Source organism: Myxine glutinosa, chromosome 5 (assembly GCF_964187855.1).
Source record: "Myxine glutinosa chromosome 5, kmMyxGlut1.1, whole genome shotgun sequence".
Taxonomy (NCBI): Eukaryota; Metazoa; Chordata; class Myxini; order Myxiniformes; family Myxinidae; genus Myxine; species Myxine glutinosa.
The window spans coordinates 104,559,342-104,572,075 of record NC_136265.1 but is presented as its reverse complement, the minus strand read 5'-3'; the positions used below and the strand labels follow the sequence as shown (position 1 = coordinate 104,572,075).

Below are 12,734 nucleotides of genomic sequence, written 5' to 3'. Positions count from 1 at the left end.
GTATGTCGCGCCCCATATTCACCCAATAGAACCTCCGGCGGACCCGAGATATTGTCTTTGTCCTGCCCAAATGGCCGCCGGAGCGGGTACCATGCACCTGTTGCAATATGACGTTCTTGAATTTGTCAGGGACTATCACCAGCCAGGAAGTTCTATCAGAGGGAACCTCCACCCACTTGCGATACAAGATGTTGCCTTTCAATTCCAGGGTCTGCCACTGAGCCCAATACGCCTTTGTTTGCGCCCCGAGGGGGGTGACCTCTTCCCCCTTTGGTCTTTGCCCCAATTTGAGCCAATTGAACACCGGCCCCAGGACAGGATCCTCCTGCTGGGCCGTGCTCCATGCCAAATCTCCAAATTCCTCGTCCGCGGTTAGTGGCAAAATTGGCCCTCTCACCCGGGTTGCCCGGACGACGAGAATCGGGGCAGAATCGCCCAATTGCTCCCTCTCCTCGTGTCTCGCACAAAATTTGCAGTTTTCCCCCAGACAAGGACGCCGAGAGAGTGCGTCCGCATTTACCATGGGCCTTCCCGGCCCTATGGGCCACATCAAAATCGTACTGCTGCAACTTTTCCAACCACCTTGCAATTTGGCCCTCCGGTTCCTTGAACCGAAGGAGCCATTGCAAGGAGGAATGGTCAGTTCTAACCAAAAATTTCCGCCCGTACAGGTACGGGTGGAAATGGTTCATGGCAGCCAGCATAGCCAATAACTCTTTGCGAGTGACGCAATAATTTCGCTCGGGCCTACTTAAGGCCCGACTATAGTAACCAATCACTCTCTCCACGCCCTCCTGTGTCTGAGACAAAACTGCGCCCAATCCTTCCTGGCTCGCATCCGTGTCCAGGGTAAATGCCCCGTTACTAGTGGGGTAAGCTAGAAGGGGTGCGGATGTTAGACACCCCTTCAATTTTTGGAAGGCCTCGTGGCACTCCCGTGTCCAATTAAATCGCGTCCCCTTCTCCGTAAGCCGGTGGAGGGGACGGGCCAACTCCGCAAATTTCGCCACAAAGCGCTGGTAGTAGGAGCAGAGTCCCAAAAATCCCCGCACCTCCTTGATGGTACGTGGTGCGGGCCACTCCTCTACCGCTTTAATTTTGTCTGGGTCCGTTTTTACCCCCTCGCGGCCGATCACGTGACCTAGATAGGCCACCTCTCTTGCAAACAAAGTGCACTTACTCGGGTTCAGCTTCAACCCTGCCTGTCTGAGGCACCCGAACACCTGGTCCAAATTAGCTACTGCCTGGGGGAACGTTTTGGCATGTACTAGGACGTCATCCAGGTACACCAGGCATGATTGCCATGGCATGCCGCCTAGTACATGTTCCATCAATCTTTCAAAGGTGGCGGGGGCATTACACAAACCAAACGGCATCACAGTAAACTGATACAGTCCCTTACCTGTGGAAAATGCCGTTTTCTCCTTCCCTGCCCTATCCATCTCCACCTGCCAATACCCACTCTTGAGGTCCAAAGTTGAGAACCAATTTGAGCCCGCAACGGCATCGAGGGTGTCATCAATCCTTGGCAGGGGATATGAGTCCTTGAGTGTCACGTTGTTTAGCTGGCGATAGTCCACGCAGAACCACGTGGTCCCATCCTTCTTTTTGACCAGCACAACAGGTGACATCCAAGGACTTCCCGAGGGCTCGATCACACCTGCGTCGAGCATTTTTTCAACCTGCTCGTCAGCTTCCGCCCTCTTGCTCCAAGGGAGCCGTCGGGCGGCCTGACGAATAGGCCGGGCCTCACCGGTGTGGATCTGATGTTTCACCAGGCCCGTACGTCCAATATCCTCGGTGGACAAGGAGAAGAGGTCCAAATGGGACCCAACCAGTTTGTGTAAGGCCTCCCTCTGGGTACCTCCCAACTCTACACTACTGCAATATACCATCTTGCAAATGGGATCGGGCCAATTCCTAGAACTTATTGAAGGCTCCCCCTGGGGCCGGCTCGGCTGGACGTTCTCGCCCCTCACTGACGCGACTTCTCTAACTGGGGTGCAGCCAGCTACCTTCGTGCCCCTCACTATAGTGCGTGGTTCTGTGCTAATATTAATTACTCGGACGGCCACTACCGGCCCGTCCGTTTTTACAAGGGTACGGCCCACGATTAAACCAGGTATGGATAGCGCTGCCACCGGTTCGACCAGGCCGCAGGATTCCTGCCATGTCGGGCGAGCTGACCATCGGGCCGGCACGATGGCCTCGGCCCCCGGAGGGATGGTCACGGCCTCAGGAGCCTCCAGCTCCACCCTCTCGGCCGTGCTCACCCCCTCCAATGGTAGCTCTTCCACTCCCCATCGCAGGATCCCCCGACTCAAGTCGATTTTACAACCGCTGGCAGTCAACAAATCCAACCCTATTAAGCATGGGTCGCACACCTCCGCCACCCAAACCTCTATCTCTTGCTTTACCGATCCCAACTTGAGGGTCACAAAACCACGCCCTATGATCGGAGCCGTTGCCCCGGTAGCCAACTGCAAACTATGATTTTCCAGACGCTGGATTTTACCCCAGCCGTCTGCACTCGAATTAAGGACCACGGGGCTGATGATCGTGGCGCTGGCTCCCGTGTCCACCACGGCGTCTACCCCCACGCCGGCAATTTTGCACCGAATTGTCAAACTACCTGTCCCAATTCGGCCACAATGAATGACCTGTCGCGTCAACGAGGGCTTCTCCCCATCCCCTACTGCCGAACACCGCCCTGCATGCCCGGCACGTTCTAGTTTCCCGGGCCCTGGCGGGGGGGTGTCTGAGGTCGGCTAGGCCGATCTATACGGGGCGGAGTTGAGGGCATCGGTTGGCGGGAAACGTCCCGGCGCGGAGCTCGACACTCCCATGCACGGTGACCCATCCGAGCACAATTATAGCACCTCACCTGGTAAGATGCTTGCCTCCGGTATTCCAAATTCCCCCCCCTGTATGTCCGAATTGGGGTACTCTGTCGGGGACTACCGGGTGCCACCGCTGGGGCCGCCTGCCATGGTCCATGTCCCGCCAGGCGCCGATCCACTAACCTCCGGACCATGCTCTCCAGGTCAGGGCCCCCGTCGGGGGCGGGCCCCCTTGGGGGGCCGCCCCCCATCACGGGCCCCATCTGACGCACCGCCACTGCGTGGCGCTCGCCTCCCCGGGCCAGGGGCCTCGCTGCTTCCCAACGGGCTGCAGCGTCGGCTGCCTGACTCATGGTTTGCGGGCGCCACATGGCGAGCTGTTGCCGGAGCTCCAGATCCGGAAGGGCCTGAATAAAGTTATCCAGCGCCAGGCTTTCCTGGGAACTCGCTGCCATGTCCGCGTGTGCAATCCCGACCGCGCGGCGAATATCGTGAGCAAGTTCCCCGATGGTCTCCTGGGGCTTGCGTTTTCGCTGCGCAAGTTGGGCTTTAACAAGCTCGCTTTGCTGTTCAATGCCGAACCGATTAATTAATGCCGCACGGAGAGCTGGCAGGGTGAGAGCACCCGGTGGTAAAGCCGTCAGCACCTCCGCCGCCGCACCGCGCAGTGCCCCCACCAGGTGTACTCCACCTTCGTCCGGATTCCAACCGTTGCCTTTACACACGTACCCAAACTGCGCCAGGTACGCCCTCAAATCACTCTTGCCGTCATACGGCGCGAGTGGGACCTTGTGGGCGCCCGAAGGTCGGACCCCGCGCGTCACTCCTTGCGGGATCAACGCGGGACCAACCCGTTCGGGCTCCCACAGTACGCTATTCCCGGGGGGCTCCCGCGCGTCCCCCGTCCCTCCAAACACTACCCCTCCTGGTGTCGATGCCTGGGTCGCCCCTCCGCAACCCGCTACCCACGCCATACCCCCACATCCTTGCTCACCAGCAACCCCCTCACTCCCCATAGCCACCCCTCCTTGCACACCGCCCCTGTCCATCCACTCCGGACCAGTCATACATCTTACCATTGGTCCCTCACAAACACCCGGGTCTACACCACCCCCCAAGCCGACTGACTCTCCCCTCACATCATATACATTGCCACTCACCTCCATACCTCGTCGTCGCACCTCCTCTGCCACCTGCAAACTTTTTATTTGGTTAGTGAGCACCTCATCATGATTTGAACACAGACCTTGTACATATTCCATGACTTCCTCCTTTATCTCCCTCTTAGTTTCCCTCCTTACCCTCCTTAATAATTTAACTCACCCCCTCTTCCACCTCCTCTAATTTTTCCTTTACCTCCTTCAACTCCCGGTGCGCCCCCTCTATTTCCTCCTCCATCGCTACTTTAACCGTTTCTATGTGCGTCCTTACCTCCCGGTCCTTCGTCTCCATTACTTCTGTCACCTCTTCCAACCTCTTCGTCAATCCCTCATGTACCATTTGACATTCCTTTTGTGTCGCTATTAATTCATTTTTAATGTCCTTTTGTGTCGCTTTTAAACCCCCGATGATTGCAGTGTTCTTTTCCACTTGGTCCGCTAGTTCCCTTTGTCCCACTGTCAGCTGCTCTACTCCCTTCGTCAGACCCTCTATGCCCTCCTGTAACCTAGCCGTATTATTCCTCACCTCTTTCTCCATACGCTTCTCACCTCGCTTTACCTCCTCGCGTAGCCCCGAAATCTCCTCACTTACACCTCGTCTAATCTCCTCTTTCATCTCCTCCATCTCCTTTGTAGATGCCACCCTCATCTGTCCCAATTCATCCCTCTGAGCATCCAATTTGGTTTCTACCCCGATTTTTACCTCCTCTATCTGCTCTCCCATTTGTTTAATTTCTCGGGTGGATTGCTCCCCTATCTCCCGCAATTTGTCCTCCATCCTATTTTCTAACCCCATTAACCCATTTTTCACCCCCTCTAACTGATTCTCCTGGGCAGCCATTCTATTTTCCACCCCCGTTAACCCATGTTTTACCTCTTTTATCCCATTGTCTAACGCCTCACCGGTACCCCTCGCTTCGTCCCTCATTACCCCCATTTGGCCCTCCAATCGCTCACCCAATCTGGCTTCCAATTGCTCACTATTCTTGTCCATAAGGGCCTTCATTTGGATCATAAAGAGATTCCAATCCACCACTGGCGCTGCTACGGTCGCGGGTGCGGCAAAATTTGGTGCCGCTACACCCACATGCGCGAGGACGCCATTTTGCGCGCCTGATACTCCCTCAACCGCCTCCTCATTGCTCCCCTCCATTTGATCCTGGGTTACTCCTAACCCCTCTATCTCTCCCACCGGCATCCCGTCGCCTTGACCAGCCATGGCGCGATTTCAAAATTCGGGTTTTGTAAAACAAAACAAATTTCGGCCGCTCCAAATTTTGACCAAATTTTTTTTTTTTTTTTTAGATGTTTTAAAAATTTGGTTCGGGCCCCGAATCTCACTCCCAGACACCAATTGTTACTGATCGCGGTTTAGATGGTATGATGGGCCGAGCGGATGGTCCAACCGCGACCGTTACAGGATCCCCGATTAGAACCCGATTTCACCCAAACGTTGGCCGGATCGCACCGCGGCTGCTCAATGAGGGAAAAGACTAAAACGACGAATGCAAAGAAGAAAAGGAATAAAACGAGAAGACGGACAGAAGATTAATTGGATTTATTGTACACACACAAGCAAAAAGGAGCAATCAAGTTTATTTACAACACATAAGACGCAGGTGACACAGTGCAAATACTAGCTTACCTACAGACTTAATTAAATACCCAGGACAGAACAAACGGAACAAACTCACGTACACAAGAAGGATGGAATGGCAGGAGGTGGATGGCTGGAGGGAGAGGGAGGTCCAAGGGGGTCCTGCAGCACAACTTGCGCGTTTAGCCGCCGCCGTTCCTTCATGGCCTTGCTCAAACCGCCGTTCAGGCCCCCAAGCTGCTGTTGTGGCTGCTGTGGACGTCGCGTGCTTTGCCAGGCCTTGTCCGACTCGTCTGGTCCAACCCTCAACTCTTTCTTGGTCCACTCACTCTTTACCACCGACTCCTCACCGCAACCAACGCAACCAACTGACCACCACCACCGACTCCTCACCGCAACCAACGCAACCAACTGACCACCGACTCTACTGACTGACTCTTCACGACTCTCTTTCTTGACGACCAACTCACGACTCACTTGCGTGCGCGCCTTTTATAACGCCTCCGGCGATTAAGCCGCCGGCCTTTTGGCCACGCCCATCGGGGTGCTCACCTCGGCCCTGGTTGGTCGCGCGACCCTCTGGCTCCGCCCTTGATGACGACGGGCGGGCACGCCTTTCTTCTCCGATTCGAGCACATGTTCAATGGTGGTTTTGGAGGGGAGGTAATTGGGAATCGAGGCTCTGCAATGACGAAAGGGGATGTGAAGGAAATGGGGATTTTGGGGATGGGAATGAAAGGGGATCTATTCTCTTTCACTGGTGCAATGGAGTACTTCAATTAATGGGAGACACAGCCTTACCCTAAAACACAGAATAAGAGATAACTATCAACAGGGGTATTCTATTACTTGGCTGACGTGTATGCTTGTGGACTAATTATGGGATGCCCTTTCACCTTTACACAGCTCCGGAGGCAGGGGGGCGCAGAATAACAATAATCATCACCAATTTACCACAATACAACACAATCAAAAAAATACAGGCCTCATATCCGCAACAATATATACATATATACATATATACATATATATATATATATATATATATATATACATACATATATGCAGTCACGTGAAAAAGTAAGTACACCCCTACATTTATCACTACTTCAAATACCTAAAATTAGAATCAGGTGCACCAGCTCAGGTGAAAATGATTAGAACATCGTTGGAGAGGATCCTGGAAGAACCTGTCTTATTTAAACCTCGGACATTTAGTTTGGTTTGCTCTTTGTTTTTGAAGTGTGCGGTGTCACCATGCCGAGATCAAAAGAGCTCGCTGAGGCCTTCAGAAAGAAGGTTATAGATGCCGACAAGTCTGGGAAGGGATTTAAAAATCTCCAAACAATTTGAAATCGATCATTCGACTCCGGAAGATCATCTACAAGTGGAGAAGATTCTAAACAACTGCCAACTTGTTCAGGCCAGGCCGCCCCAGCAAGTTCAGCCCGAGAGCAGACCGCAAGATGCTGAAAGTCTCTAAGAACGTCAGAATGTCCTCACGGGACCTGCAGGTAGCTCTTGCCACTGTTGATGTCAAAGTGCACGAGTCTACCATTAGAAAGAGGCTGCACAAATTTGATCGACATGGGAGGTGTGCCAGGAGGAAACCTTTGCTGTCCAGAAAGAACATCAGGGCAAGACTAAAGTTTGCCAATGAACACCAAGGCAAAGATCAGCACTTCTGGAACAATGTGCTCTGGACAGATGTCAAAGGTAGAGCTATTTGGCCACAGTACCAGAAGACATGTTTGGCGAAAACCAAAGACAGCATTTGACCACAATAACCTGATACCAACTGTAAAGCATGGTGGTGGAAATATTATGGTTTGGGGCAGCTTTGCTGCATCAGGGCCTGGGCAGCTCACCATCATCGAATCCACTATGAATTCTTCATTGTACCAGAGGGTGCTTGAGGATAATGTGAGGCCATCTGTCGGAGAGTTGAAGCTCAACCGAAGGTGGACCTTGCAACATGACAATGACCCTAAACATACCAGTAAATCCACAAAGGAATGGCTGAAAAGAAAGAAATGGAGGGTTCTGGAATGGCCAGGTCAAAGCCTGGATCCTAATCACATCGAGATGTGGGGGGATTTTAAACGAGCTGTGCATGCAATAAGGGTACGACCTTCAAACATCGCACGGCTGAAAGAATTCTGCATGGAGGAGTGGGCAAAAATTTCTCAGTTGATGTCAGAGACTGGTAGACTTATCAGAAACGCCTACTTGATGTTGTTTCTGCCAAAGGGGGCAATACCACCTATTAGAGCCAAGGGTGTACTTACTTTTTCCACATCCGAAATTTGCATTTATGTTTATTTAAATGATACAATGGACTACAAAATGTAAATGTTTCATGATATTTGTTATATTATATCACCTTTATCTATCAATATTGTTGAAATGAAGATCAAATAGCTGTATGTTAAAATATGTTGAGAAAGTCAAAACTCTACTTGGGGTGTACTTACTTTTTCACGTGACTGCATATATACAGGGTGTTTCAAAAAGACGGACCCGATTTGAAATCGCTATATCTCTGCAACCACGAACTGCCCATAAATGAACCTCTTACCACTTGAAAGGGTGGGCATAGAGTGTCAAATGACCACCGCTAGATGGCTCTCCCAACGCACCAACAGCCTCTAGCCTCAGTCGTTCGCAAGATGGTGACCCCGCAACAAGGCGTTTTGCGTTCTGCATTTCAGCAAGACTGAATTTGTAATTGCAGTGCAGCGTGCATTTCAACGGCGTTTTGGCATTGATCCACCAATGCCAAAGAGCATTTGTCGTTGGGACCGACAATTTGAGGAAACAGGCTGTTTATGTAAGGGGAGGAGCCCAGGGCGACCACGCACTTCAGAGGAAAACGCGAGAAGAATTCAAGAGTTTTCTGCGTAGCCCGCGCAAGTCCACTCGTCGTGCCAGCCGAGAACTTGCGATCCCTCATACGACTGTCGTGTGTTAAGGTGACGTTTAATCCTGAGGCCATACCGGTTGCAACTGGTACCGGCTCTTCGTACAGGTGACAAAGGAAAGCGTGTAGAATTTAGTGATGCGATGTTACAGAACATGGAAGATGACAGCTTCTTACCGCGTTCGATTTTTAGTGATGAAGCAACGTTTCATCTAAGCGGTAAAGCTAACCGTCACAATGTGCGCATACGGGGACTAGATAATCCACACGAAACATGTAGAGCATGAGCGTGATTCCCCGAAAGTGAACGTGTTTTGTGCCGTTTCTCAAATAAAGGTTTATGGCCCTTTCTTTTTCGAGGGAAAAACAGTTATGGGGCAAACCTACCTCGAAATGCTGCAGAACTGGCTCTTTCCACAACTTAATGAAGATTCCGATGACTTCATTTTTCAGCAAGACGGAGCACCGCCACATTGGCACCTGCAGGTTCGACGTTTTCTAAATGACACACTGCCTCAACGTTGGATAGGTCGCACGGGACCCCAAGACCTGGCGCTACACTCTTGGCCCCCAAGATCCCCAGATATTGCACCCTGTGACTTTTTCTTGTGGGGATACGTCAAAGACCGTGTTTTTGTGCCACCATTCGCGACTAATCTGGATGACCTCAAAAACAATCACGGCAGCGGTGACTTCAGTCAAAGAAGACACTCTGAGAGAGTTTTGGGACGAATTCAACTATCGCCTCGATGTTGTCCTTGCAGCAGGTGTAGGACACATAGAGCATTTATAAAATGGTTAGGAATACTTTAACTCATTAAACCGTTTGTAACTTTTTGTGTAATTGTAACATGTTGCCATTGTGAAATATACTGCTTTTAAATTGGGTCCATCTTTTTGAAACACCCTGTATATCGGTCATTATGCGATTCCATACCATCAGTGGTGAACCACCGTTAAGGTATCCCATTCAGCTATCACTGCACCATAATGGGAGTGATAAGCACTGCCTGCCACACGGTACATTACCTCTGGTATCAACTCATTATATGGAGTTGCCTGGATGCGGTTAGGAGTAACCAATCAGAATCTATAATTTTAGTTCTCCAATCTAATGAGCGCACGCCGTGACATCACCGCCACTAAGTATGCCTTGCCTGCCAAGCTCTGGAGGAGCCATCTAGCCATCTAGTGTTTGTGTGTGTGTGTGTGTGTGTGTGTGTGTGTGTGTGTGTGTGTGTGTGTGTGTGTGTGTGTGTGTGTGTGTGTGTGTGTGTGTGTGTGTGTGTGTGTGTGTGTGTGTGTGTGTGTGTGTGTGTGTGTGTGTGTGTGTGTGTGTGTGGTGTGCGCGCGCGTGCCAAGATATCTCAAAGTTAAGGACGAAACTGGGTGGACAGGTTGTGTGTGTGAAAAGGACTATTCGATTCGATTTTGGTAAATACTGTATATGGATTTGGCTGCAATAATTATTTAATTTCTAAGTGATTCTTCACCATTGAGAGAGCGGGTGAAAAGCGACGTACAACACGATATTTAAAAAAAGTTTATGGACGTCTTATGACTAAACTTGGTGGATGAGCTGGTTCGGTGACGAGAACAAGCCGATTAGAGTTTGGTTCAGGTCCGAAGCCATATCCGGCCTGTCGGTGGATACAAAACGCAAACTGTTCACCAGGCAGAGGTATGTGCTCTACTGAGTGCCGTTCTCGTTTGGTTTTGTTCCTAGATGAGTGTCTGGAACAAGATGATCCTGCTCAGGCTGAAGTTGCTGATTTGGAATTTCCCCATGAAGTACCCGTACAAAGTGAAAATGCCCAATCCGATGTTGAGGATGTCACTTTGGGAGTGACTGGCGTCTCCGAGGTTGCCGCACCATCCGGTAAGAGTATTTTTTTTTTCTTTTTTGGTTTAATGTTTTTGCTTTCTTTACTCTATGGGCTTCTTATCATTACTAGGATACTTTTGTTTGCAGGAAGTTGTGGAGCTAAAACATACACTAGTTGGGTTGCATTCCATGTACAGTCATACATGCATGATAATGTAGCCTTTGTTTTGTTGTGGTCGTCTGCTCTTGCAAGTAGCCTGGTTAGATTCCGGGGAGTCGTATCAACTCGACACTGACGTCCTTCGTGTATTCATTGATACATGGTACCTTGCCGACAAAACACAAGGACGAGTTGTTGTTTTCGAGTTTGCTTGGTAATTGGAGTAGATCGGTCAAACTCGAATGCGTTCCCTCCGAGCTCTTCTGTGAGAAAAGCACTCCATTGGATCGAGTTGGGCACAAACGTTGAGAATAATGATCCTCTCCAATGTTGTGTATTGATGAGAAACCATGCGTTGCGTGCAAGAATTGCTGAGAAATTTGTAGCCTTAAAAAAAAATGTGACAAGTTCACCAAGGCCTTTATATTCGTTTATTGGAATAACGGAGCGAGTGTGGGTTGCTCCAAGCACGTTTGACCCACCCCTCCTCACCTGAACCCCCGATTCATTAATTTGCCTGCACATTCATACATCCAATCATCCAATCATCCAATCATTGATATTTTCTTTTCCAGGAGAGGATCAAGGCCTTGTTGGAAGTGAGCCTGAGGTCGGACCCGTCGTGGAAGCAAACGTTTTTGGAGTGCAACATCTGTACCATGGCGGAGCAGTGAATCGAGGTGGAATCAAACGGTGGGACGGTTTTAATGAAGCATTTTGCTGTGGAGCGTTAATCGTCTCGAAGTCCACTAATTATGACCGTTGATCATGCCTCCTATTTTGATGTGTGTCCCTTGATTAGGCCTAACAAGCACAAGGCTCTGCAAGTGATGTCGCAGCAGGGCAGTGTTAGCAGTCCTCCCATGAAGAAGATGAGGTTTGTCTTCACTGCCGTTGTCTTGGTTTGAGTGCCGTGCTATAACGCGTCCCTAGCTCGAACTACATGCGCTTTGTTTCATGGAATTGAGAACAGGTTTGATACCTGAGGCTGAAGCTACCCGATCTCTGATCACGAGTTTGAAACCGAGTTTTAGCAGTGAAAAGCAGGATGTGAAATGTATCATTGTAGCGGCTACCGCTGGGTTTTCACAATCGCCTTGCACCTATCAAGGACGCGGAGCGATCACCATGCCGGGCTCGTCCAGGACGCCCGGGCAGGCCCGCGCTCAACTTGCCAGGCCGCAGCCAGGACGCTGGGCCACGCCCCCTCTCGCCTTTTCTGGGCAAACGCTCCGGGATAATATGTATATATATTGCTGCCCGATAAACGGGCTTTTCAGAGTGCCTGAGTGTTTGGTTTGATTAAAGCAACTCGGATGAATTCCAGCTTTTTGTCGCGTCCATTCTTCCGATCGACGTGGGAGCCCCAGCTCTTTCATTGGTGACCTACCGACATGGACACGGCAGTCGCCCTTAAACTGCCTCCCTTCTGGGAGGCTCACGCGGCGGTTTGGTTCGCACAGGCGGATTCCCTGTTCGCCCTGCGAGGCATCACGGCCGACGACACCCGCTTCCACCATGTGGTCGCAGCGCTCGGTTCGGCCACCGTGGCCCGCGCCCTGAGCCTCCTCGAGAGCCCGCTAGCCGCTGACAAATACGGCGCGATTAAGAAGCTTCTCCTCGACGCTTTCGCCCTCCCATCGGCGGAACGCGCACGGCGCCTGCTCGACCTGCCCGAGCTCGGCGACACGCGCCCTCCCGAGCGAATGGACTACATGCTTTCACTGCTCGGCGAGCACTCTCCGGCATTCCTGTTCCGGGAGCTGTTCCTCCGTCAGCTGCCTAACCCGGTACGCCTCGCCCTGGCAAGCACGACGATCACAGATCCCCGGGCCCTTGCCAGAGAAGCCGACAAGATCTCCGCCGCAGGTCAGCGCATCGCAGCGGCGACATGGGACCCACCGCCGTCCGACGCAACACCCATGGCGCCCGAGCACCCGGCACGGTCGACGACCGAACTGCCGACGCAATTGGCAGCCGCTACACCGAGCCGACGACCGGGGCCTCCACCTGACCAAGCGTGGTGTTACTATCATGCCAGGTTCGGACAGAAGGCCCGGACATGCCGACCCCCGTGCACCTTCGGCAGGCCGGGAAACGGCCGGGCCGGCGTTCATTACCAGCCATGAGCGCCGGCCACACGGGCAACTTACTGTTCATCACGGATAAAGCGTCCGGACGGCGCTTCCTGTGCGACACCGGCGCCCAACTGAGCGTCATACCCGCCTCTGA

The 12,734-nt window shown here is 51.7% G+C and overlaps 1 protein-coding gene across 2 annotated transcripts in view; it reads left to right on the top strand.

The window, feature by feature from the left end:
• Positions 1 to 12,734, top strand: part of TPX2 (TPX2 microtubule nucleation factor) — a 42,513-nt gene that overhangs the window by 8,203 nt on the left and 21,576 nt on the right. For both annotated transcript variants that reach the window (XM_068116694.2, XM_068116695.2), the window contains exons 3-5: positions 10,244 to 10,396; positions 11,078 to 11,195; positions 11,305 to 11,379. In XM_068116694.2, coding sequence (XP_067972795.2) covers positions 10,244 to 10,396; positions 11,078 to 11,195; positions 11,305 to 11,379 — 346 coding nt within the window. The remainder of the gene's footprint in view (positions 1 to 10,243; positions 10,397 to 11,077; positions 11,196 to 11,304; positions 11,380 to 12,734) is intronic.